Source organism: Cetorhinus maximus, chromosome 5 (genome assembly GCF_964194155.1).
Source record: "Cetorhinus maximus chromosome 5, sCetMax3.hap1.1, whole genome shotgun sequence".
Taxonomy (NCBI): Eukaryota; Metazoa; Chordata; class Chondrichthyes; order Lamniformes; family Cetorhinidae; genus Cetorhinus; species Cetorhinus maximus.
In genome coordinates this window covers 141,032,227-141,057,955 of record NC_135883.1, presented here as the reverse complement: position 1 = coordinate 141,057,955, position 25,729 = coordinate 141,032,227, and the positions used below count along the sequence as shown (strand labels likewise).

General features: G+C 41.0%; 1 protein-coding gene across 3 annotated transcripts; it reads left to right on the top strand.

Annotated features, from left to right (window-relative positions):
- Positions 1-1,871: 1,871 nt before the first annotated feature.
- cd164 (CD164 molecule, sialomucin) lies at positions 1,872-25,494 on the top strand. Of its 3 annotated transcripts, XM_078542577.1 has the most exons (7): positions 1,872-2,056; positions 4,969-5,052; positions 14,378-14,452; positions 17,235-17,294; positions 17,479-17,547; positions 18,590-18,655; positions 22,958-25,494. In XM_078542577.1, the coding sequence occupies exons 1-7, from the start codon at positions 1,975-1,977 to the stop codon at positions 23,122-23,124; spliced, it is 603 nt and encodes a 200-aa protein (XP_078398703.1). In that variant the 5' UTR covers positions 1,872-1,974; the 3' UTR covers positions 23,125-25,494. The 3 variants fall into 3 exon arrangements, with proteins under 3 accessions (XP_078398703.1, XP_078398705.1, XP_078398704.1); XM_078542579.1 differs by lacking the exon at positions 17,479-17,547; XM_078542578.1 differs by lacking the exon at positions 18,590-18,655.
- The last annotated feature ends 235 nt before the right edge of the window (positions 25,495-25,729 follow it).

Sequence of the window (25,729 nt, the reverse complement as noted above, 5' to 3'; positions counted from 1 at the left end):
GTGTCCCGGAGGGAATGATCCCTGTGGAAAGCCACCAGGGGGGGTGAAGGGAAGATGTGTTTGGTAGTGGCATCATGCTGGAGTTGGCGGAAATGGCAGAGGATGATCCTTTGAACGCGGAGGCTGCAGGGGTGTTAAGTGAGGAAAAGGGGGACTCTATCATGGTTCTGGGAGGGAGAGGAAGGTGTGAGGGCGGATGTGCAGGAGATGGGCCGGACACGGTTGAGGACCCTGTCAACCACTGTGGGTGGAAAACCTCGGTTAAGGAAGAAGGAAGACATGTCAGAGGAACAGTTTTGGAAAGTGGCATCATCAGAACAGGTGCGATGGAGGCGAAGGAACTGAGAGAATGGGATGGAGTCCTTACAGGAAGCAGGGTGTGAGGAGCTGTAGTTGAGGTAGCTGTGGGAGTCGGTAGGCTTGTAATGAATATTGGTGGACAGTCTGTCACCAGAAATTGAGACAGAGAGGTCAAGGAAGGGAAGGGAAGTGTCAGTGATGGACCACGTGAAAATGATGGAGGGTTGGAAATTGGAAGCAAAATTAGAAGCAAATTGGAAGTGTATTTGACTAAAATATTGAAAAACATTAATCTCCCAATGTTGGATCTTGAAAGCATGACCGGAGAATCCTATTATCTACCAACCGAGTTAGTCAGGTTCTATAGGATCTGCTTGCACAAAGCGTTTCCAACTTGTTCACAGGCTGTTCAAGAAATATCAGCCTTAAGTCAGATAAAATGTAATCTTATCTACTCCAATATTAAGAACATATGCCACAGTATATTGAGAGCATTTACAAATTACATTTTATTTATATATAACCACAAGAATAACGTTGGTATGGGAGGCACGATATCAAGAATTCCTGTAACATAATCAACAGCAACTGTCCAGCAAGCGAACCTGAATTAGTTGAACTCAATTTATCTCCAAAAGCCAGGGTGCAAAGCCTATTGTGCATTATCTTTACAGTTCCTAAAGGATGTGAGGCACAAATGCGCGCATGCACCACTGGCTGCAGTGGGCCAAGCGCACACGGGCAGTTGTTCCTCACACCTTCCTGGTCAGCGGCAGGAGTTACAGCGTATTTTATATTGTCTCTCTCCAGGTTCTTCCCACCAAAATGAATCATTTCACACTAGGAAAAAAGCAAAAAACCTGTGGATGCTGGAAATCCAAAACAAGAACAACAATAACTGGAAAAACTCAGTTCTGTTGAAGAGTCATACGGGCTCGAAACGTTAAAGTGTGTTCCTCTTCGCAGATGCTGTCAGACCTGCTGAGTTTTCCCAGGTATTTTTATTGTTGTTTTGAATCATTTCACACTTCTCTGCATTAAATTACATCTCCCAGTGTCCCTCCGTTACATCAGCCTGTGATTAAAGGCAGTGCGCGTAGGAAGCATTAGTAATTGGAAACAAACCCCGCAAAAAAAGTCTCCACGTGCAACCTTTAACGCAACAGTGAAGAAAGTCACCGCATAAACCCTGCGCAACTTCCTCACGGAGCGAAAGGCGCAGCTTGCGCCACTCGCCCGAATCAAGGGACAAGAAGCGGCTCTCAGCCAATCCCGGGCCAGGAAGCGAGTCTTAGCCAATCCTGGGACGGGAACCGGGACAAGGCTCATCCAATCCCTCTGCAGGCACTGGCTCACACCCAATCCCGGAGCAGGAAACCGCGTGGGACTCAGCCTATCACGGAGCAGGAACCGGGTCTCAACCCGGCCCGGACGGACGGAATCCGCGTGGGGTTCAGCCAATGGCGCAGCAGGAACTGGTTGTCAGCCAATCCTGGGGCAGGAACGGGATTTTCGAACCAGCCAATCCCGATACTCCTACCTTCCCCACCCCCGGGGGGGGGGTGCCGACCCGGTCACATGAGAGGCAGTAGGAAGTTGTTTGTGGATCCGGAGCGGTGGCAGTAGCGGCTTCGCATCGGCTTCGGATTGTGTCTGGCTCCCGTCGCTCTCATTATGCGTTGGCCGCTGCTGTGCGGTGCGGTCGCCGTCGTCCTGCTGGGCTGGAGCGGGAGGCTGTGCGCGGCAGGAGAGACAGGTGCGTTCATCCGCTTCCCTGCCCGAGGGGTGGGGGAGAGAGCGAGAGCGGGGCCCGGTCAACCGGCCGCAGGCCTCGCTCGGGGTGGGGGGTGGTTAGCGGGCCTCGGCCGATCCTCCTCTCCGTCTTCACAACGAGGCCCTGGCGCCTCGGCCTCACCTGAGATTTTCCCTGCGGTTGATCTTGTCCCGTGTAGCGCCGGGCGTTGGGGGAGGTGGTTATAGCGCCGATGTGAGCGGCTGCCGACCTCTGCCCCCCTTCCCCCCCCCCCTCCGCGCGCGGCAGAATTTCCTCTCTCCCCCCACCCCCTGCAATGGGACACCTCTCTCTCTCTCTCTCTCTTTCTTCCCCCCCGGGCTGAGCCTTGTTCCCTTCCTCTCCCCAGGTCCAACTTGTGTCTAAAATGGTGGAGATGGCAAAAGAAGAATTGATTTTTCCCTCGTGTGTGTTTTTCCCTCCCTCCCCCTCCCTCTCCCTCCCTCTTCCCCAGCCTCGACTAACACGTCAAAAGTGCTTAATCTGTCTGTGATTGGGAAATCCGTGCAGTCCCCAAGTCCTGGCTTTCCAATGTCAATATGATTGAATATTTAACATTTTTCGTTGTGTTTTTTTTTCCCAAACGCCACAAAATGAATTGCTGAATCTGATTAGGCAAAACAAAAACTAATTTAAACCTTTTTTTCATATAATTGGTAAAAATAGGGTGAGGGATTAAAAGCCATAGTACAGGGCACCATTTAGGTGGTTATGGGGAGATTTCCTGTTTACGGAAGTTAAAATTCTGAAACTCCCTGTAGCAACACTTGCGAGTACCTTAACCTTAAATACCCAGTGACATGCCAGGCCCATATCCTGAGTTGTAAAATAAGGTGTGTTGGGTAGTGGTTGAAATTATCAGTTTGGTCATTTCCCCCCTCCCCTCCTCCTGGGGTAAGGTAAGCTCATTAAAGTTTGCATGAGTTCAGCTCTTGGTTTCAATCCATGGATGTTAACCATATGTAATTTTTAAGATTTTTTTTAAATTTGTGGGTGTGGGGTGTTGCTGGCTAGGCCAGCATTTATTGCCCATCTCTAATTGTCCTTGCTCAAATAGTGGCTGAGTCAACCACTGATGTGGGTCTGGAGTCATAAGTAGGCCAGATGGGTTTTTACAACAATGGTCATCATTTTTATTGAATTCAAATTCCACCATCTACTGTGGGCAAAGACCCAGGGTAATGCCCTGGGGACCCGGGTTCAAATCTATCTGAAACGATGGTTTCATTCTAGATTTTTAATGAATTCAAACCCCACCATGGTGGGATTCGAACCCAGGCCCCCATTACTTTGGGCGCTAGTCCAGCAACAATGCCACCACCTCCCCTGCACATTGGTGATGCTCTAAATGTAACATTATTTAAAGTTTCTGTTTAACTATTATTTATCTTATTTCCCTCTTCTCATCACTCTACCTGCAATTGTCTTTTTAGTACTGTGCCCATTCAACTGAGAGGCTATTAGATGACAGTTACACCCAAGTGTAAAATATGGAATAGGTTCCTGTAAGTTCACCCAACCCAGTCTCCAGAAAAACTCTTGTTGAACTGTCTGATGTTCTTTCCCTCTGCTGGCCAGTCTCTGAGCAGGAAACCTGGGAGTGTCGAATATTCATGCCTAATTATTGCAAAGAGTAGTATATTAATATGTTGCACAGCTCCAAATCAATGGAGTACTTCTTTCAGCAAAGATTTACTTTGTGTACGAGGGTGGAGACTTGTTGCTCAGGAAACCGCTTGCTTACGTTTTTTAAGTTGGCACAGTTTCACTGCTGAAGGAAGAGATGCCGCCTGCTAAAGCGTGCATCCCTTATTCTACTGGTCGCTTAGTCAAGATCTGCAGTCGAAATCCTTAACGTCTGAAATTTAACTGTTAAAATTCTCTTGCTTCCCACCTCACCTCGTGGAATAATATCAAGGGTATCTGCAATATTTCTCTTCAGTGTTTAAATGATCTAATATAAGTAGAGGCTCAAAGGAAAGCATATAGCTTTTCTGTGCCAGAAGTGAAAGGCAATAGATGCCACAACTACCTGATGTTATCAGTCAGAGTCAGTAGCAGAAAGGGAGGCTTCTTAATATTTTTAATTGGAGAACTAAACATGTCCACCTGTGGTAAGGGATTCCAGGCTTTTTGTCATCATAGACTGCAAAGTGTGTAATACAAAACCTTGGGAGCTACGTGTAATGTTTATATTAATTTGTTTGTGCCTCAAGTTATGAATATTAGCAGATCTTGGTGTTCTGATTTGGATTTGTCTACCATTGAGGTAATGACATCAAAGCAGCCCTTTGCAAGCCTCTGGACAAACAAGCAGACTAAGTTTCCAGAACGTTGTGGTATCAATTCCTGGAGCTTGGGGACAACTTGTGGGCCAAGGGCAACATTTTATATACACATTTAGAGTGCTATAAAATGTGTAGTTACTTTAATTTCACTTTCTTTAAGGTTTCTATGCCAGAATAGTCTTCGATTTAAGTAAATTTAACTTTGGCACTGATTAGGTAAACTTACAGATCAAATACTTTTTTTATTTTGCATTTGACCTGATTTTGCTTTCTTTTTGACCAGCTATGCTCACATTACTCCTCATGAGTTTGTGTGTAGATTCTTTCAGGCATCCTGTAGGAAGTTCTTGTACCAGTAATACAATCCTAAGAAGTATTTTTTCCCTCAGTTGCAAATACTTAAAATCTTACGTAAAGTTGTTCAAAACTATTTCCAATATTGATATTGTTGACTTAGTGCTGACACTTTTATTATTCCAGCACTGAAGTAATACAATAGATGACTTTCCAAGTAAATTTGTTTTTTTTTTACGCTCAACTTCTGAAACCACTGTGTGCAACATTTGACTTTTTAAATACTTTTTCTAGGGGATTGCAGCACTTTTAAGGACTGTACTAATTGTACTTATGCGAGCCATGCCAACTTGACCTGCGTGTGGGTGGTCTGTGGAGGTAAAAGATTTTGCTATGTTCTATTATAGTATAAGAACCACCAGCATCTCCCTTTTTATAAGTAGGTGAATTCTTGGATTTGGATAACTCAGTTCCAGATGAAGTCCCTTATTTTTTGCTTTATATAAATTACATTCCAAATTTTAGTGTTTTAAATTAAATAAATGATAGGCAAGACATTTTTTTAAAAAGGCTAGTTATATTCTTTGGAGTACAGCTGTTACAGTAACTTGATAATTTTCTAGCGAATGCATTTGAGGCAGACTGGAGACTATTTAGGACTATTCCATTGGTGTCTATCCTTCTAATAGAAACAGATCATCATTGCAGTCCAATATAAACCGTATAAATAGTATGCTCTTGCAATTAAGATATCAAATAGATTTTAAAAAAACTTGGCATACTTTGAGTTGAAAATATTAAGAAATTTAAGCTTAAGGAACAATTTGCAACACACATCTGTATCAGACTATGTTCAAATTTCAAGAATTTCTAACACTACCAGTCTAGAGACATGGTTAAAGGAGGGTTTTCATGAAGGTGGAAATGGACCTAATGTTTCAGGTTGTGTGACCCTTCATCGGAACTCTTGAGAGGTCATGGGTGTGAAACATTAACTGTTTCTCTCCCTACAGATGCTGCATGACCTGTTGAGGGTTTCAAGCATTTTGCTTTTATTTCAGATTTCCAGCAATTCTGTATTTTCTGCAGCAGTATTTCAAAATTCATTCAGATGCCATAAAGATGAATAATAAAATACGAAATGAAGTGCAGTGAAACAAGATTGGAGTAAAAAATTATCATGTTTAAATGTGCTTTGTGAATGAAAACTGACATGGAGCTGGTGCAGAGAGGCTGAATGGCTTCCTCCAATCCTAGAATTCTTATGAAGATAATGCTAGTAGGTCCTGAGAGCGTAGGATTCAATGAGTATGAAGTAAATGTAAGAGGTATTAGAAACAATTTATTTTCCAAATGTTTAATTATTTGAATATAATCTATTGAAGAACATTCTGCAGAACAAACACTTAGAAGTACTCAAAATTAAGTTAGAATACTTCGTTGGAAATGTTCAGAGAATGAGGAGGAAGTAGTTTGATGGGTCCAATGTTCTTTGCTCAAATTTGACTGTTCTTGGGTTCCAAAATAACACATTCCTGTTTAGGGCCCTCATTTTTGCATACTTAACAATCTTGGTGCTGGTTTCTGTCTTGTTTGCATTGTCAATATATATAAAATATGTATATATATATATATATATATATATATATATATATATATATATATATATATATGTTCAGTGATACTGCATTCTTTGACTGTCAAATAGGTGGATCATAATATAAAAATCTATCATGTATAGTAAAGTTAGAGTAGACTAAAATTCAAAATTTACCAAGGGTGAGGCAGCTTGAGCACAGTTCTGCATTAGCAGTAGGATAATAGTGTTACATGATCTAACACTTGTGTACAACAATGTACCTTCTGATAGTGAGCAATACCACAGAGGGTCGTCTGGTGGGGAAATAATTTTTAAAATGTGGATTCTGTGGTGAGGCCACAGCTGGAGTACTGTGTGCAGTTCTGGTCGCCACATCATACGAAGGATGTGATTGCACCGGAGCGGGTGCAGAGGAGATTCACCAGGATGTTGCCTGGGATGAAACATTTAAGTTATGAAGAGAGGTTGGATAGACTTGGGTTGTTTTCGTTGGAGCAGCGAAGACTGAGGGGTGACTTGATCGAGGTGTACAAGATTGAGGGGCATGGGCAGGGTGGATAGGGAGCAGCTGTTCCCCTTAGTTGAAGGGTCAGTCACGAGGGGACGTAAGTTCAAGGTGAGGAGCAGGAGGTTTAGGGGGGATGCGAGGAAAAACCTTTTTATCCGGAGGGTGGTGTCGGTCTGGAATGCGCTGCCTGGGAGGGTGGTGGAGGCGGATTGCCTCATATCCTTTTAAAAAGTACCTGGATGAGCACTTAGCACATCATAACATTCAAGGCTATGGGCCAAGTGCTGGTAAATGGGATTAGGTAGGTAGGTCAGGTGTTTCTCACGTGTCGATGCAGACTCGATGGGCCTCTTCTGCACTGTGATTCTGTGATTTTATCATTGACCAAAAAAAGTATAATTGTGTTGAATTCAATCACTGATCTGTTGAGTTCATGTTAGTGGTTATACAGCTTCGCTCCAACAAGGGAGAATTTAACCATCCCCCCCTTGGCGTTCAATAGCATTACCATCACTGAATTCCCTGCTATCAATATCCTGGGGGTTACCATTGCCCAAAAACAGAACTGGACTAGCCATATGAATACTGTGGCTATGAGAGCAGGTCAGAAGCTCGGAATCCTGTGACAAGTAATTCCCCAAAGCCTGTCCTCCATCTACAAGGCACAAGTCAGGAGTGTAATGGAATACTCTTCACTTAACTGGATGAGTGCAGCTCCCACAACACTCAAGCTTGACACAGTCCATGACAAAGCAGCCCGCTTGATTAGCGCCACATTCACACATTCGCTCCCTCCATTACCGATGCACTGTGTTAGCAATGTGTACCATTATAACATGCACTGCAGGAATTCACCAAGGCTCCTCGGTACCTTCCAAACCCACAACCACTACCATCTAAAAGGATAAGGGCAGCAGATAGATGGGAACGCCACCACCTGAAATTTTCCTTCTAAGTCACTCACCATCCCGACTTGGAAATATATTGTTGTTCCTTCACTGTCACTAGGTCAAAATCCTGGAACTCCCTCCCTAACAACACTGTGGGTGTACCAACACCACATGGACTGCAGCGGTTCAAGAAGGCAGCTCACCACCACCTTAAGGGCAACTAGGGATGGGCAATAAATGCTGGCCCAGGCAATGAAGTCCACTTCCCATGAATGAATAAAAAAAGATATATGAGGGACATTCATTTAATTCTAGATTTAATTACAGTCGTGAGTTCATGGGATGTCTTGATTTTAGTGTTGAAAGTACTACTTATCCAAAGAACTACTCACCAATTTTGCTTTGACAGACAGCTCTGTACATTGGCAGTTAGCATGCTGTATGGATTTGTTTCCATTTTGTATCTTGATTGTTGTAGTTACTGGAATACCTTGAGAGAATGAAATAGTGAATTTGGGAGGTTTAATAACTTCAGAGAATGAATACGAATCAATCCTTCATCGTGGTGACCTGAATAAGTGATGTTTCTGGTCTTCAAATAGATTCTAACTAATACCAAAGGCATTTTGGACATAATACAAATTGTTACCAGTCTTTTGTTCACTCAAGAATTGGGTTGGGGGAAGAGGAGAAAGAAACTAAATTGAAATGGGACCTTTTTAATAATATATATCTGTTTGTATATCTAATGTTACTGACCTCCAATTCATTGCAAGTCCTGTTATGCCTCCTGTTAAAACTGTTCATGACTATCCTGTTTACTCTTTTCATGCCAAAATCTTTCCCCTCTTGAGTTTATTCAAGAATTGAATGCTTTCACGTCTGGAAAACACTTCTTTCAGTAACTCTCCCACTCCTGGGTGGGATGTAAGCCAAAGCTCGTTTACCTACCTTTAGAATATTTGCTCAGACGTCTACAGCACAGGAGGCCATTCGGCCCATCGTGTCCACACCAGTCAACAAAGATCTGACAACACTAATCCCATTTTCCAGCACTTGGCCCATTGCCCTGGAGGCTATGGAAACACAAGTGAATATCTAAATACTACTAAAATGTTATGAGAGCTTCTAACTCAACCACCCTTTCAAGCAGTGAGTTCCAGACTCCCACCACCCTCTGGATGAAACATTTTTTCCTCAACTACCCTCTTAGCCTTCTACCTCTTACCTTACATCTATGCCCCCTGGTTATTGACCCCTCTACTAATGGAAAAGGTGTCTTTCCACCCTATCTATGCCCCTCATAATATTATACCCCTCTATCAGGTCCCTTCTCAACCTTCGTTGCCCCAAGGAAAACAACCGCAGCCTATCCAATCTTTCCTCATAGCTCAGACCCTCCAGCCCAGGCAGCATCCTGGTCTCCTCTACACCTGCTCCAGTGCAATCACATCCTTTCTATAATGTGGCAACTAGAATTGCGCGCAGTATACCAGTTGTGGCCTAACCAGCGTTTTATACAGTTCCAGCACAACCTCCCTGCTCTTATATTCTACACCTCGACTAATAAAGGCAAGTATCCCATATGCCTTCTTAACCACCTTATCCACCTGCCCTGCTACCTTCAGGGATCTATGGAAATGCACAGCAAGGTCCCTCTGATCTTCAGTACTTTCCAGGGCCCTGTGATTCATAGTGTAATCCCTTACCTTGTTATCCCTCCTCAAGTGCATTACCTGTCACTTCTCCGGGTTGAATTCCATTTGCTACTGCTCTGCCTACCTGACCAGTCCATTGATACCCTCCTGCAGTTTATGGCTATCCTCACTATTTACCACTCTAGCAATGTTCATGTCATCTATGAACTTCTTGATCATGCCCCCTACATTTAAGTCTAAATCATTTAAGTACTCCACAAACAGCAAGGGCCCCAGCACCGAGCCCTGCGGAACCCCACTGGAAACAGACTTCCAAGTCACAGAAACGTCCCTCTACTATCACCCTCTGCTTCCTGCCTCTTAGCCAATTTTGGATCTGATGTGCCACTTTGCCTTGGATCCCATGGGCTCTTACTTTCTTGACCAGTCTACCATAAGGGACTTCATCAAAAGTCTTACTAAAGTCCATGTAGACCACATCAAATGCATTACCCTCATCAACACTCCTCAAAAAATTTGATCAAATTTGTCAAACATGACCTTCCCTTAACAAATCCATGCTGACTATCCCTGATTAGTCCGTACCTGTCCAAGTACAGATATATTCGGTCCCTCTGAATTCTTTCTAGTAACTTCCCCACCACCGAGGTTAGACTGACTGGCTTGTAATTTCCTGGTCTATCCCTTCCCCTCTTTTTTTTAAATAATGGGACAATGTTAGTAGTCCTCCAGTATTCTAGCACCTCATCTGTGGCCAGAGAGGATTTGAAAATTACTGCCAGGGCCCCTGATATCTCTTCACTCTCCTCCCTCAACAGCCTGGGATACATCTCATCCGAGCTTGCAGATTTATCCACTTTTAAGGCACCTAAACCAGCAAGTACCTTCTCTCTCTCTCTTAATTTCCTCTAATATTTCACAGTCCCCCACTCTGATGTCTATAGCTACATTGTCCTTTTCCATTCTGAAGACCGACATTGAGGACTGTACCCATGTCTTCTGGGTCCACGCACACATTAGCTCTATGATCCTTAATTGGCCCTACTCTTTCCCTAGTTATTCTCTTGCTCTTTATATATTTAAAAAACCCCTTTGGGTTTTCCTTTATTCTACTCACCAATTCATTCTCATGCATTCTCTTAGCTTTCCTAATTTCCTTTTTATGTTCCTCTCTGCACTTTTTATACTCCGCTAAAGACTCTGCTGTATATAGCCCTCGGTATCTGTCATAAGTTTCTCTTTTTTTCTTAATCCTAACCTTTATGTACTTTGACATCCAGGGTTCTTTGGACTTGCCCCCCCCCACCACTTCTCTTTGCTGGAACATATTTTGCCCTGTACTCTCTTTCCTCCTTGAATGCCTCCCACTGCTCTGACACGGTTTTATCTGCAAGTTGCTGCTCCTGGTCCTCTTGGGCCAAATCGCATCTCATCTTAGTAAAATTAGCTTTTCCCCAGTTTAGAACTTTTATTCCTGGCCCAACCTTATCTTTTTCCATAACTATCCTAAATCTAACTGAGTTATGGTCAACTATCTCCAAAATGCTCCCCTACTGATGCGCCTTCCACCTGCCCGGGCTCTTTTCCGAATATTAGGACCAGAACTGCCCCCTCCCTTGGGCTTTCTACGTACTGGCTAAAAAGGTTCTCCTGGATGCAACTTAAGAATTTTGCTCCCTCCCTACCTTGCACACTAAAACTATGCCAGTTAATATTTGGGTAGTTAAAATCCCCTACTATTACTGCCCTATTATTCTTACACTTTTATAAAATTTGATTACATATTTGATCCTCTATCTCTCCCTGACTGTTTGGGTACCTATAGTACACACCCAACAGCATGTTTGCCCATTTTGTGTTTTTTACTTCTACCCATATGGCTTCATTTGATAATCCTTCCAAGATATCATCCCTCCTCACGGCTATAATTGATCCTTGATCAATATTGCAACTTCCCCCCCTCCTCTTCTATCCCCCCCACTATCTCGTCTGAATACGCTATAACCAGGAATGTTGAGCTGCCAATCCTGCCCTTTTAGCCAAGTCTCGGTCACAGCTATGATTTCATACTCCCACGTACCTGTCTGTGCCCTGCACCTGTGTGTTTCATTCCTCGGGCTCCTTGGATTAAAATATATTCCATTTAGCCTTGCTAAACGCACTCCTTTCTTATCTAGCCTATGTTTCCTCTGCTTCCAGACTCACTCTCTAGTGTTGTACTCTTCTACTCCCCCTTCCCCATAATTATTCCTCACCATCCCTATCTTACATTCTTCATCTTGTAATGTTTAGTCATCAAGAAGGTAGGTTTGATCTGTTGGAAGTATAGCTCAACAACCTCATGTTCCTCTGGGAATTCATTGCTCTAGCATTGGGAGTTCAGATGTCGGAAGCCATGCCTTCATTATCACATTCAGTTGTTTTTATGTCCCTCTGGTAGTTTCTCCCTCAACATTTTGGACTTTAATCAATTTTTATCTTTTCGTAGTAGCTAATGGCCAATGCACCCTGTTTTTATTTGTGTTTATGTATAACACAAACATTTGTGTCACGTAATGTTGATTCAAACTGAACATTTTCTGACTAGGTACAGGTCATCCAAATGATCTGTATGTGAACCTGCGGAGGAAGGAAATGGAAGTAGTCATCAAATCAGATTACAGGAGCATTGTGAGCTGTGAAAGGATGGCTGTTTTACTGGTTAGATTAATGATGAATTTAAAGCAAGTGCATTTGCCATCCCTTACTCAAAGCACAAGCTTCTGAATCTTTTTTGCTGACAGTCAGGTACGATTAAAGATTTGATTTGGATGTTCTTGTGAAATCAATGCAAGCAATAAACTAGACTTTCATATTTTCTCAGTTCAAGAATGCTCCTGAATACTCTGCCTTTAATACAACACTGATACGATGATACAATAAAACTATATCAAGACTGTAATTGAAACTTTAAATTCTAGAATGTAAGCAACTTTCAGGACATGTGAAGTATATTCTTAAACATCTACAACATGGGACCATGGCGATGAGGGCAATGGGACTGATTTTGGATTACTTGAGCAGAGCAGGCACAGACGGGATAGACCTGCATCTTTATCCTATGCTGTAAATCATGATTTTAAACTTCAGCATAAGCAGTAACACCAGAGGACCCATTATAACATCCTTACACTTAATTTCTACCGGATCATAGTTTATTTAAATTGTGGAGAGAAAATGCTGACAATTTGAGTAATGGCTGAGGAAGCTTTTGAAGGTGAGCATGCAAACTGAGTACTCAACAATATAATTGCCTTTATCATGAATGAGGGGTCAGCCTGATCCTGACAGTGTGCTAATATAACTTATAATGTTTGCCAAATGCTCCCCCTCTGAACTGTGGTTCTATTCTGCCTATCACAAAATGTAGCCGATATGAAATAACCTGCTTAAGCTGTTGGCTTGCATTCCAGGAATTCATTAAAATGTCACAAGTCGTGTAACCTTGTGTTTGACAGACAAGACTTGCTGGCTGCTTTATGTAAAGTTAATGCAAATGTACAAAACACATTTTGTCCTCATTCTGGCTGTGTTGTCTGCTCTCTTTGCCTCTTTTGACCACAATTCAGAGGAGCAGGACTAATTGAATAGCTCTTTCAAAGAACAGGCACTGCGATGAAGGGCTGAATGTGCTTATAACTCTGAAATTATTTGGTTGTGGGTAGGGGCTCTTGACATTTTCTTTGCTTTTGCTTTTAGCTGGTCTTTTACTGATGTCTGATGTAGTTATGGTGCAGGTTCCTGGTGGTTACATAATGCCTAATTGCATTAATTGAGGAGGCTTGCTCTGTTTATAAAGCAATGCTGGCTTGAAATCAGTGGCTGTTTCAACCAGACAGTTGAGTTTCTCTGTAGGTTTATGAATTCAATGTGTGCTGGTTACTGGGAAACAACTAAGTTTCATTTTGACAAGAATGAAAGTGGACGAGGTGAGAGTGGAGACGTGTCACTATAGGTGTATCTTTTTGGAGGAGCGAAATCTCAAGCTGTCTTCAGAAAAAATTCTTCTGAGACAGCAGCAAAATGTATAATCCTTGACTTCCTCTGGTTCACATCTGACTTTGCAGGGACTACTGTTATTTGGAAGCTGGTCCTTTTTGCATTTTCCTTACTGTCATAACAGTTTAGTTGCTAAAGTTAAACATTTATAGAAACAAATTATTTTGCCCTCCAAATTAATTTTATCAATTCTGTTGCAGTGGATCTAGTTTTTGTCTTTTCTGCCTAGTGTGTTTTTGCTAATGTTTTCAATTGAATCATAAGGATTATTTTCTCCTCTCCGTTCACCATGCATCTCGAAACCCTTTTTTAAAAGAAAAAAATGGTATTTGCATCATGTAGGTGTTGCTAGTATTTATTGCCCATCCCTCATTACCCTTGAAGTTGGTGGTGAGCTGCCTTATTGAACCAGGTGAAGGCAGTCCACAGTGCTGTTAGATGGGGAGTTCTAGCTTTTTGATGCAGTGACTACGAAGGAATAGTGATCATTTTCCAAGTTTGGGTCGCATGTTACGTGGTGCTGCTATGCACATGCTTTCCTTGTCCTTAGTGGTAAAAGTTGTAGGTTTGGAAGATGTGGAGGAAGCTTCGGCAAGTTGCTGCAATTAATCTTGCAGACTTCATATTCCTGCTGGTGGTGGAGGGAGGGAATATTTAAGGTGTTAGATGGGTGCAAATCAAGTAGGATGGTGTCAGGCTTCAGTGCTGTTGCAGGTGCATTCATCTAAGGAGTGTTCATCACACTTGTCTGGTTTCTGATGGGATGGCTTTTGGGAGTCAGGAGATGAGTTATTTGCCACTGAGTACCCAGCCACATGCTTGCTGATGAAGTATCAATTGCAACTCAAGAAAAAGTTGATGATTTAACAGTGAAAATGAGTCTATAAGGAGCTAGCAGGGGATTAGTTAGCATTGCTTTACATAACGCAAAGCTAACACAAACAACCTGTGCTTAAACATCTGTGATTCTGCGTATAGTTGATAACTAATCTCTTTTAATGTGTTCCAGATGAAGGAAAGTGTATCAACTCAGCAGGGGCCACAACAAAAAATTGCACGTTGTGGAATGAGACTATGTGTGAAGGTGAGAAAGACATTTAATCCAGTAAATTTGCATTGAAATGTGAGACTTTCTAATGGCTGTAATTCTGAGAGAATTTTGGTAGCACTTTTTTTACCAAAACACAATGCTGGTTGGGTTCCCCTTGTTTCCAATTTTCTAATTATTTTTCATTTTATAAAACTGAAAAATGGATTTATAGAAATACAGAAAGGAGAAGTGAAAGTTTAGAAACAAAATGTAGACTGATGCAACATTAAAATTAAAGACAAAGTTTCAAATGGCTTCATTGTGCAGCTGCATATATAATTGGTATCTAGCAAAAGGAAGAAAATTAATGTGTTTGTTAAGTTTATTCTAGTGTTGTCATGAATAGATTACCAAGATGGAGCACTGTAGTATCCACAAGAGTTGTGTTGAGACTTTCCAAGCTGAGTTCTCCTAAGTTGATGCCGCTCTGCCTGCATATGTTGATTACTAGGTGTAGTTCTTCAGTCAGTTCTATTGTAGATATTTAATGTGCAGTATTAACTAAGCAAAGGTTGCTTAAATAGTAGATGGAGGATTGTTTGCTTTATAGTCAGTCATTAATAGCATAGGAGGAGCCCATTTGGCCCATTGAGCCTGCTGGCTTCCTGCAGAGTAATCCAGTCAGTTCCACTCTCCTCGATCCCTGTAGCCCTGCCCTGCAAGTTTATTTCCTTCAACTGTCCAATCCAATTTCCTTTTTGAAGTCATTGTTTCTGCTTCTACCACTTTCATGGGCAGCAAGTTCCAGGTCATTACCACTTGCTGTGTCAAAAACACATTCACCCTCTCATTTCCCCTGCATCTCTTGCCCAAAGCCTTAAAGCTTGACTTTGAGTCCTTGTACCATCGGCTGATGGGAAGTGGTGTTCCTTGTCTACCTTATCTAAGTCTGTCATTTTCTTATGCAAAAACTCTTTATGTTTCCGATCTGGAAAACTTGGCATTTTCCCTAAAATGGGTAAACTTTATTCAGTAGTTAAATCCAGTAACCCAATTCCAGTTGAAGTATGGCAACTAATATTTTATGGCTCTGCTGTCTGATTTTTTTTTTTTCCCCCCTCTCTTTTAAACTTTGGGCCTGAATTTTCAACTGGGTCCAGAAAGAGCTATTTGACCTTGAGATGTAAATTGGGCACTGTCACAGCTGCACAAAGTAGTAGTAGTAGTAGTATGTAGCTTTGGAACACAAGCCTGCTTGGAGGGCAGGTATTTTTACATACTATCATGAGACTGTTTGATAACCTGGGGGTTGCTACCTGATACTAGAAAGATTTCTTGCACAGAATATCAAGCCATTTGGTTGCTGTATGAATGAGTTAACAAAACTGGTTGCCTCCAGTGTGTTTTTTAATTTTAAATCATTTAAAACGCAAAATGTTAAACTCTGAGTTATGCTCGTGTAATCTCCCTATCGCTTAGTCATTTATTTGCCAATTACAGTTATAATGGAATTTAAACTTGTTTGACACAGGTTAGATCCAATGGCAATGCAGTGGGGGCACATCTGGCACATTGAATTGGCACTCAAGGGTGTTTCTCTGAAGCATGGTGGTTGAGGAAAGACTTTATAAATGCAAGTCTGTCTTTTAGTTCAATAGAAGATTGCAACTGTCAGTTTTCCCAAGTTGTCAAAATATTATCAGACCTTAGCCCACTGTAATTTCCTCCTCCTTTTCACTCCTGTCCCTCCCTTGCCTTCCGCTGGAGCTATTTACTTCTGTCCATCTCCTTGGAGTTTTATATTTATCTAGCCCCCGTTTGAGTGTAGTCTTAATCCTGACTTTTTGCCTCCCTGGTACTGATTCATTGACCTCTGAAAATCCTTTTCCTCTATTTATCCTTTTCATGATATGGAATCTTCCTGATGGTTTCCCTCCTCTTTCACACCTCCTGTGCTTTAGTGCATACCATGCTAGACTAATATTTGTACCAATATTCTATTTATATCCTTTGAATTAAATTAATTGTATACTCTTTTCATGACTCCAGTATTTTTATAGTGGAATGTTCATAACTCCATACAATACTTCAGTTGTGGCCCAAATAATGTTTTTAGATTAATTGAGCATTTTGTATTCAATGTCCCTATTCCAATACAGTTGCTTTTTAAATGCCTTTTTTCATGTGCAGTCCTTTTTTTTTTTAAAAACTTGTTACATATTGAAAAATATTAGGCCTTAGTTGGGAGTGCTGTATGCTTTTGGGCATCTATATTTGACATTTATTGTGTAGACTGTATTTCCATTCTCTCTCTCTCTCTCTCTTCCCCTACTCCAAAAAAAAATATTTCCCATTCCCATTTACCTATGTTGAATTGCATTTGCCATACGCCCACCCACTTCCCTAACCTAATGATCATTGCCTTTCCCAACATTCTGAAAATTTACTGTATTCCCAAATAAGATTCATTTTTTCTGACTCTCTTTTCTTTGCCCTTCCTCTATCCAACTTGCTACTTAACTTTTACCACAAAACTTATCCTTGAGATCAAAAATGAGCAACATTTAAAATTACATTTTTGACCTTTTTGGATAGTTTGCTAGGTAACGGTACAAGTCTGTTAACCTCATCTCGTTGAGCTGAGTGGAGAATGGCTGATGTACTTTTGTCTTCAGAGTGGAAAATGGTTGTTTTTTTATCCATGAAAATCCCAGGATACTGTAGCTTTAAATTTTAAGTAAATGTGACTGATACAGTATAATATGATCTGTTGAGTTACCTGATACAAGTTGCATTTGTGACTTTAAATGGGTGTCATGCTGTTCTTATCCTTCAGCCTCTGGAAATACAACTACAACGCCTTCAACGACCAGTTCTTCACACACTTCCGCTACAGGTAATGGGCGAACCTGATGGGTTTCTGTGTGTAACTGTGATCCAACATCAATACTAGGATACTGCAACTTTAAATTCTGCGTAACATTGACTTGTGCAGTATGATGTAATGTGTTGAGGATTTAATTCTGGTGCAGGTTTTAACGGTGACTTTAAATGCTTTGCATGCTGTTCTTGTCCTTCAGCCCCTGCAAATACAACTGCAGTTCCAACTCCTGCTTCATCTACCAATTCTTCAAACTCTTCTACTTCAGGTAATGGGAGAATCTGATGGGTTTCTGTGGGTTAACTATGATCCTTTGTCGTTTTTAAAAGTGTTGATTTGGGACCTTGAAGGGCAGACCTGTAATAAAAACACACACTGAAAATACTCAGCTCTGGCAGCATCTTTGGAGATGGAAACAGTGAGCATTCAGAACAGGTACTGCTGAGTATTTCTAGCATTTTCTGTTTATGTTTGATTTCTCGCATCTGCAGTAATTTGCATTTTGTTGAGGAAAGGCCTGTATTCTGGATCTGGGATTCTTCTCACTCAGATTATAATGATGATGCGAACAGTTTCTTGACTGGTAAGATGGCTGGAGAGAGTAAGAATGCCATGTTGAACAAATCAAAGCTGTCTTTGTGAATTTATCAGATTCATATTTTAACTTAAATCGTAATATATCTGATTGACCAAACACAAACTAGTAATTCTGCTAAACCAATGGAATATAAAAACACAATTGGGCACCTTTGGTAAGCGGTAATATCTTTACTCAGAACTATCTAGCAAAAAAAGTACCACTGTGCAAAAAGTCATTTTACCAGCCTGTGATGGTGTTCGTATACTTGGCATCATTATAAAATCCCATCCCTGTTTTCTGAAATGCTGTTCATCTCTCATTTTCTAGTTAGTGGGTAAAGAGCTGGAGAGTGGAATATTGCATTCTTTGTTCAAAGAGCCAGTATGTTGGTTAATTAGCCACCTCATTTGTTGTATGTTAAGTTGCTAGGCATTGATGCATGGGGACAGTAATATGATGGGTTCAAGTTGCTTTGTTTTTGTTCTGAATGTTGCCCATTACAGCTTCAGATCTTTTTTTTTCCCCCACCCCCCACCAAAAAAAGATAACAGGTGTTGCCGTGAGCAGCTTGCTACAATACATAGTCATAAGAAGAAAACCGGCCAGCTGTTGATACCTGGTCCCACTGCGACGCATTTAGAAATTTTAACCTGACTATTTTGACCATGAAATGGTGTATATTCATCATGTTTATTCCGTAATAACCTTCTGTTTTTACTTGCCTGCACAGCTACTTTCGCTCCGCTTAGCACTATGGCTACTATGGCACCCAATACAAGCAGCCTTACTACAGCAGGTAAATGTTCAACAACGTTGCATGTTCTCAGATTAACATTTGTTTGGAGGTGAAAGAATATTTCCAGTAATGTTCCCTGTATGTTTATACTGGAGCAACTAGTAGCACAGGGAACTCATTTGAAAAGATTATTGCATATGAAAATAGGAACAAAAGAGCAGGAGGAGGCCATTTGAGCCTGCTCCACTATTCAGTAAGATCGTGGCTGATCTGGTTATGGTCTCAACTCCAGTTTACTGTCTGCCCCCCATAACCCTTGACTCCCTTGCCTAATAGAAATCTGTCTAACTCTGCCTCTGCCTTAACTAAATTCAAAGACCCAATCTCCACTACTTTCTAGGGAAGGGAATTTCACACACCGACAACCCTTTGGGTGAAAAAGTTTCCCTTCATCTGTCTTTAAGGAGAGACCTGTTATTTTTGACCTATAGTTTTCCTCCCCCACAAGAGGAAGCATCCTCTGGATATCAACCCTTTAAAATCCTTTCAGGATCTTATATATTTCAATAAGATCACCTCTCATTCTTCTAAACTCCAACAGATATAGACCTAACCTGTTCAAGCTTTCTTCACAAAACAGCACCTTCATCCCAGGGATGAGTCCAGTGAGCGTTCTCCGAACTGTTTCTAAAGCAATCGCAAAGTTTTGTAAGTAAGGAAACCAAAACTGCACAGAGTACTCCAGATGTGGTCTCACCAAAGCCCTGTACAGCTGTAGTAAAATTTCCCTACTTTTATATTCCCCTGCATACTAACTTTGATTCGTGTTCCAGTACACCTAGATCCCTATATCACTTGAGTTCCGCAGTTTTTCTCCATTTAAATAGTATGTTGCTTTTGTTCTTCCTGCCAAGCGAACAAGTTCACATTTTCCCACATCGTACTCCATCTGTCAAATTTTTGCCCACTCACTTAACCTGTCTATATCCCTTTGCAGACTCTACTTCCTCTTGACAACTTACTTTCCAACCTATCTTGGTGTCATCAGTAAGTTTAGCTACCATACATTTGGTCCCTTTATCCAAGTCATTGATATAGATTGTAAATAGTTGAGGACCCAGCTGTGATCCCTGTGGCACTCCAATAGTTACAACTTGCCAATCCAAAAAAAAGACCCATTTATCCCTGCTCTCTGCTTCCTGTTAACCAACCAATCCTTTTATCCATGCTAATATGTTACTCCCTACACCATATGCTCTTACTTTGTGTAGTAACCCTTGATTAGAACCTTATCAAATACCTTTTGGAAATCCAAGTACACCACATCGACCGATTCCCTTTATCCGCCTTGAATGTTCTCCCCTTCATCAAAAAACTTTTGCAGATTAGTTAAACACTATTTCCCTTTCACAGTCATATTGGCTCTGCTTGCTCAAATCATGATTATCTAAGTTTTGCTATAATGTCCTTAATGGATTCTAGCACTTTCCCTGTGACAAATATTAGGCTAACTGGCCTATAGCTTCCTGCTTCCCTCTCTTGAATAAAGGTGTTACATTTACTATTTTCCAATCTGCTGGAACCTTTCCAGAATATAAAGAATTTTGGAAGATTATAGCCAATGCATCTGCTATTTGTGCCGTGGCTTCTTTTAAGACCTTAGTATGCAGGCCATCTGGTCCTGGGGACTTGTCAGCCTTTAGGCCTAATAGTTTTCCTAGAATCCTTTCCCTGGTGATTGTATTAAGTTCATCCTCCCCTATCATCTTGATTTCCAAGAACCTTTGGGAAGTTTTCTAAGTTCTCTACCGTGGAGGCAGACACACAGTACCTGTTTAAATTACAGATCTAATGGTGTAACTCGATGAATCTGAGGGAATGGTGAGAATCTTGCAGAATCCTTGGTGAATAATCAAGACAAAAATTGGCAGTCAAAGGGAGAAATACAGGTGTCCAAATCTGGGCACAATGTTATTGTGTTTTCTTTATCCATAGACTTCATTATTTCATCAAAAAGTAATTACATTTTGGTCCTGACTTGTACAGATTGTTGCTGATGGTCCACGACCAATACGTGGAGGGCTGATAATCCCTTCCCTTTTTAAAAACAATGGTATGTTACCTGAGTAATTACAGGCCAGTTAGCCTAACCTTGGTGTTGGGCAAATTATTGAGAAAAATTAAAACGGTATATATCTTCATTTAGAGAGGCAGATTAATTAAGGGCAGTCATCATGGATTTTTTTTTAAGGAAAATTGAAATCTGACTGACTCGATGGAACTTTTGGAGGAGGTAGCAATGGCGATTGAAGGGTACCATGTTTGTAGTTTACATGCATTTTTAGCAGGGCTTTTGACAGGTCCCACATGATAGATTGGTTAGAAAATAAAAAGCTCATGATATTTGAAGGAAGTGGCAAGTTGGATCCAAAATTGACTGGCTGGAAGCAAAAGGTAATAATTGGTGTTTTAATGACTGGAAGACTGTTTCTTTTGGGGTTCTGCTGGGCTTATTACTCAGTTCCTTGGCGTTCGAATTAAAAGTTTTCAGATTATATGAAAATTGGCTGTATGGTTGATGGTGTGGAAGAATGCTGCAGACTGCAGGAAGATAAGAATGGACTGCTCAGGTAGGCAGCAAAATGGCAAATGGATAAGTGAGGTGGGAGGACAAACCATGCGAGGGACTACACCACAAATGTAGAGGGACAGAGTACGTGTCCACAGATTCCTGAAAGTTGGTGGACAGGTAGATAAGTGATTTAGAAGGCTTGCAAATATTTTCCTTTATTAGCTAAGGCATACAAGAATAGAGCAGGGGGGGTTATATTAGAATTATACAAAACACTAGGCCACAGCTGGAGTGCTGCATATAGTTGTGGTCACTGCATTATGGAAAGGATGTGATTGCACTGGAGAGGGCACAGGTTTTCTAGGATGTTGCCAGGAATGGAAAATTTTAGATGCGAGAGGAAGGATTGGGATAGGCTTGGGTCCTTTGGAGCAAAAGGGAGGTGAAGTGGAGGTTTAATTGAGGGGCCTAGACAGAGTGGATAGAAAGGACTGATTTCCATTAGTAGACAGGTCAATAACCAGAGGCCGAGATCTAAAGTAATTGTCAGAAGGACTGGGGGAGGTGGAGTAATTTTTTCATCCAGTGGGTAGTGGGGGTCTAGAACTTGCTACCTGAAAGGGTGGTAGAGATGGGTGGGTGGGGACAGCTGGGGGTGAAATATTAGCTTTTATAACCATTATTTTTACTTTGCAGATTTTTAAAAAAAAATCTTTATTTTGACTGCCTTCCCTTTTCAAGCTTGATTTTAAACTAGCCTCAGTTCATGTGCCACTAAAACCCTCATCTATGAGGGTCTCATAGACTTGACTACTCCTAGGCTGACCTAGCCAACCTTCAGTTGTCGTCTTTCCATAAACATGAGCTCATCCAGTTCCTATACCTGCATCAATCGCTTCTGTCCGTACTGACCTTCATGGTTTTCTGGACACCCAAAGCTGAACTTAAAAGTTTCATCCTTGTTTTTAAATCTCTTCATGGCCTATCCCCTCCTTGGCTCCAACTTAAATCCAGTGTTTCAATGCCCTCCATAATTCTGTTCCTCTGACTCTGGCTTCTTGTGCAGCACCCCACTATGGTGGTTGTTTTCAACTGCCTTGGCCCCATGCTCTCAAGTTTCCTCCTTAAACTCCTTTTTAAAACCGCCTGTTTGAGCAAACTGCCCAATGTCTTAATATCCCCTGCCTTTGACTTGACATTCATTTTATCATTAATATCTGAAGGATCTTGGGATATTTATTTCTACAGTAAAGATACAGTATAAATGCAATTTGTAACCCTGTTCTGTTCCATTCCCTTTATCTACTTCCCCATTTCATTTTCTTAAAGCAGAGTTGGCAACGCCTCTTGTTAAAGCAAAACATGGACATGCAAGAGAGAGTGGGTTTTCTACATTACCCTAGTCTGTCTTTACATAAGTTAGAACAATGGTCGTATTTATTTCTAGATATTTGGCAAATTTTTTCTTTCCATGATAGGTAAATGGTTCCCTTATTACTGAAATCTAACTAAAATCATCTTTCACATTGATCTCTATATTCTTTGTGCTGTAGTGGAATCTTGCTCCTGTATCTGCTTTCAGCTATTTGGCCTCTAGGTAACTGGCCACTTGCTTCTTTGGTTGTTAGGGCATGCATGAGGCCATCTGTGGGTCCTCTCCTCTTTGACCATGTCAAGGAAACTGCATAATGACTATGTCCAGAATAGACTTGTGCTTTAGTTATGTTTAATTTTACTACTAGTATGCAGAATTCGGTTTTACCTTACTGTGTATATTCTATTTTCTACAGGTACAACTAATGGGACGACTCCAGTGCCACCCCTGCCACATAAGAAATCTACTTTTGATGCAGCAAGTTTCATTGGAGGAATTGTACTTGTGCTTGGATTGCAAGCTGTAATCTTTTTCGCTGTGAAGTTCTGCAAAACCAAGGATAGGAACTACCACACGCTCTAAGCACCTCACTGTTGGACCACACTGTCTCAGCTAATGCTTGCATTGCTGGTCTACTGTATGTTAAGTTTCAGGAGATAACACACCACTGTTTAGAATTAGCCATATCTTAATGGTGTATATGGTATAACTTTTTTAAATTTGGTTTTGACTTGCCATTATTTGTTCAACACGCCTGTAACCTTTAATTGATCCAAACTTCATTTAGTACTGGGCACATGGATTTATTTGGGGGAGGGAAAACAGCCATGCCTTAAATAAATGTGGCCTTATTCCTGCTAATGTTTTGTCCTTGGAACATGGGTGTACTTCAAACAAACTAGAGTTCTGTATTCACAAGTATTTTCTCTTTAGATTTTTCAGTGTTAAAAAGGTTAATTTGCAATCTAGAGCTGCCAACTGGGCTGATAGCTGTAGTACAGTATGTAAATGGTTTTTAGTGAATGTTCCAAATTGAATTTGCGTATGTTGTTGGATCCAGATTATGGCCATTTTTAGTTTACATTGTCCAAAATAACACACTCCACTTTCGATACAGTGTATGTGATTGTGGTTGTATGCCATGCACGAATGGGTTGTAAATTAGAAAGCATGTTATCCATTTTTTTATTTGAAACTCTCTATTGGTGATTTGGCGCTTTCATTTGGTTCCAGTATTCTGCCTGGCCATTGGCTTGTGTGAAATACTGCATGCTATAGTACTTAGATGGTTTCTGCTGTTTTGATAGTATCTACGTTCTATTGGTTTGTGTAAAGTGGAAGAAAATGGCAGATTATATACAGAAGAATTTTATTTTCCCTTGAGCAGTTGTCGCTGAAGTTGGTAGCTCTTGCAGTGACCTTAATGTGAAGAATTTAACATCTTAGCTTGAAATTGTTCTGTTGGTGTGTGAAGATTGGAAGACAATCATTTCAGATTAAATTTCTAAATCTTGAAGTGGAGTATGATATTGCTGTTTAATTCTGGGGTTGGTTAAGTGCTTTGATACCTTGTAAATGATTTGATCAGTTATGTACAATAACTTCACAGTAATTACTATCAGGTTGGAGCAGTGTGCTCTTGTACATCTTGAAAATGAAAGCAATTGAAATGTGAATAGTAACCAGGAAAACTTGCTGCATTTGGGGTAAAATTGGTGGTGTACAAAATTATTGGCCTGAGACAGATGATTTGAATATGGGCAAACTGATTACCCAGATTTTTCATTTGGTGACCCGTGAGAATTTTCTTTCTGAAATTCTGGTCCATCTGACCCTCCCCTCCTCTCCTCCTTTGTATACACAAAGGTAACTTTTCATAAATTTACAAAGCAGCGTCAAAAGGTACCAGAAAATCATGCCCCACCTGCATCACTTTGAAGTGGGTGCATAGTGACTGGTTCCTGGAATCAAAAATTGACAATCTGACGTTCTGAGAACACCACAAATTCTACTCCCCCCAAACCTCCCTGTTGCTGATGATAAACTTCATAGAAATGACACTTGCTGCCTGTTTAATGTAGCTGGCGTGCTGCTCAATTGGCCACCAATATTTGAGTAACCAGAGTACTACTTGAATGCTTCAGACAAGCAGCGGTAGCCAAATTATGCTTTTAAATGGCAGTTTGTTTCTGTGACTTATGGAATATTAAAATCTGCTTTAAAAAAAAATGATCTTGTAATATCCAAGCTAATGCCCTTCCCAAGTGTTCTAACTTGTTTGTAATGCATTACCTTTGTCTCATTACTCCATTTGCATCTGCTTTGTCATCTGAAACCAAAGGGACTGTCTGTCAATTTGTTCTTGGTGCATGCAATCTTTGCATGCCTTTGCATTAAATTGACAAAGCTTTAGTTTAACTGCAGTGTATATGTGTACTTGGGCAATGTACTTGGATATAACAAGACTAAATTGCATTCAGCTGTGAGGGGCCTTGTTGGCGATCTGTTTTTCAGCTGCTTTAATTTATTGCACTGAATTGTTCACTGCACCCACACGGTTATTTATAGTTGTAGCTGCAGATTGTATTAGTGTCCTCTAGTTTCAGGTACTCTAGATTTGCACTACACCTTGGCTGTGCAATTGAGAATTGAATTCAGGTTAAAGTGCCTTAAAGGATACCTTGCAAGCCATTGACTTGAAGTATGGCCAAAAATGTAATTGGAGGGCAGGGGGAGATGAGAAGGAGAGGATGTTAATTTTATGTTTTGGAAGTGCTTTGTTCAGAACTCTGCTGCCTTCACTTGCCAAAGTGTGATGTAATATGTAAAAGCTGAAGCTTTTTTGGATGCCTGCTTTACCTGTAACATTGTGAAGTGTTTTTACACCCCACAGTATCTCATCGAGAACAATGTGTAATCATACCAATCAATAAATTTCATGTTTTACTTGTTTGTGTGTTTCTGGAGTTACTTATTTTAACACTAGCTTAGTCACTGTTATAGAAGTAGAAACTGGTTCAGTGGTTAATTGCAGTGTGTGTACAATGACCTGCATAACAAGATCCCAATTCTGTTGATTTTGCTGATCGTGCTGGGACTAAAAATATCCTGTTTTTGGTCATTGTGGCAGAATGAATTAAGTTGCTGCTTTTAATGGAAGTGTGGGTAAGAATGAGATTTTGCTTAA

Bases quoted from the DNA above. Each gene is read 5' to 3' on its own strand.
- cd164 (XM_078542577.1), top strand. From the start codon at position 1,975: ATGCGTTGGCCGCTGCTGTGCGGTGCGGTCGCCGTCGTCCTGCTGGGC. The intron at 2,057-4,968 runs GTGCGTTCATCC...TACTTTTTCTAG, and splicing joins GTGCGCGGCAGGAGAGACAG to GGGATTGCAGCACTTTTAAG. The intron at 17,548-18,589 runs GTAATGGGAGAA...TTGCCTGCACAG, and splicing joins TTCAAACTCTTCTACTTCAG to CTACTTTCGCTCCGCTTAGC.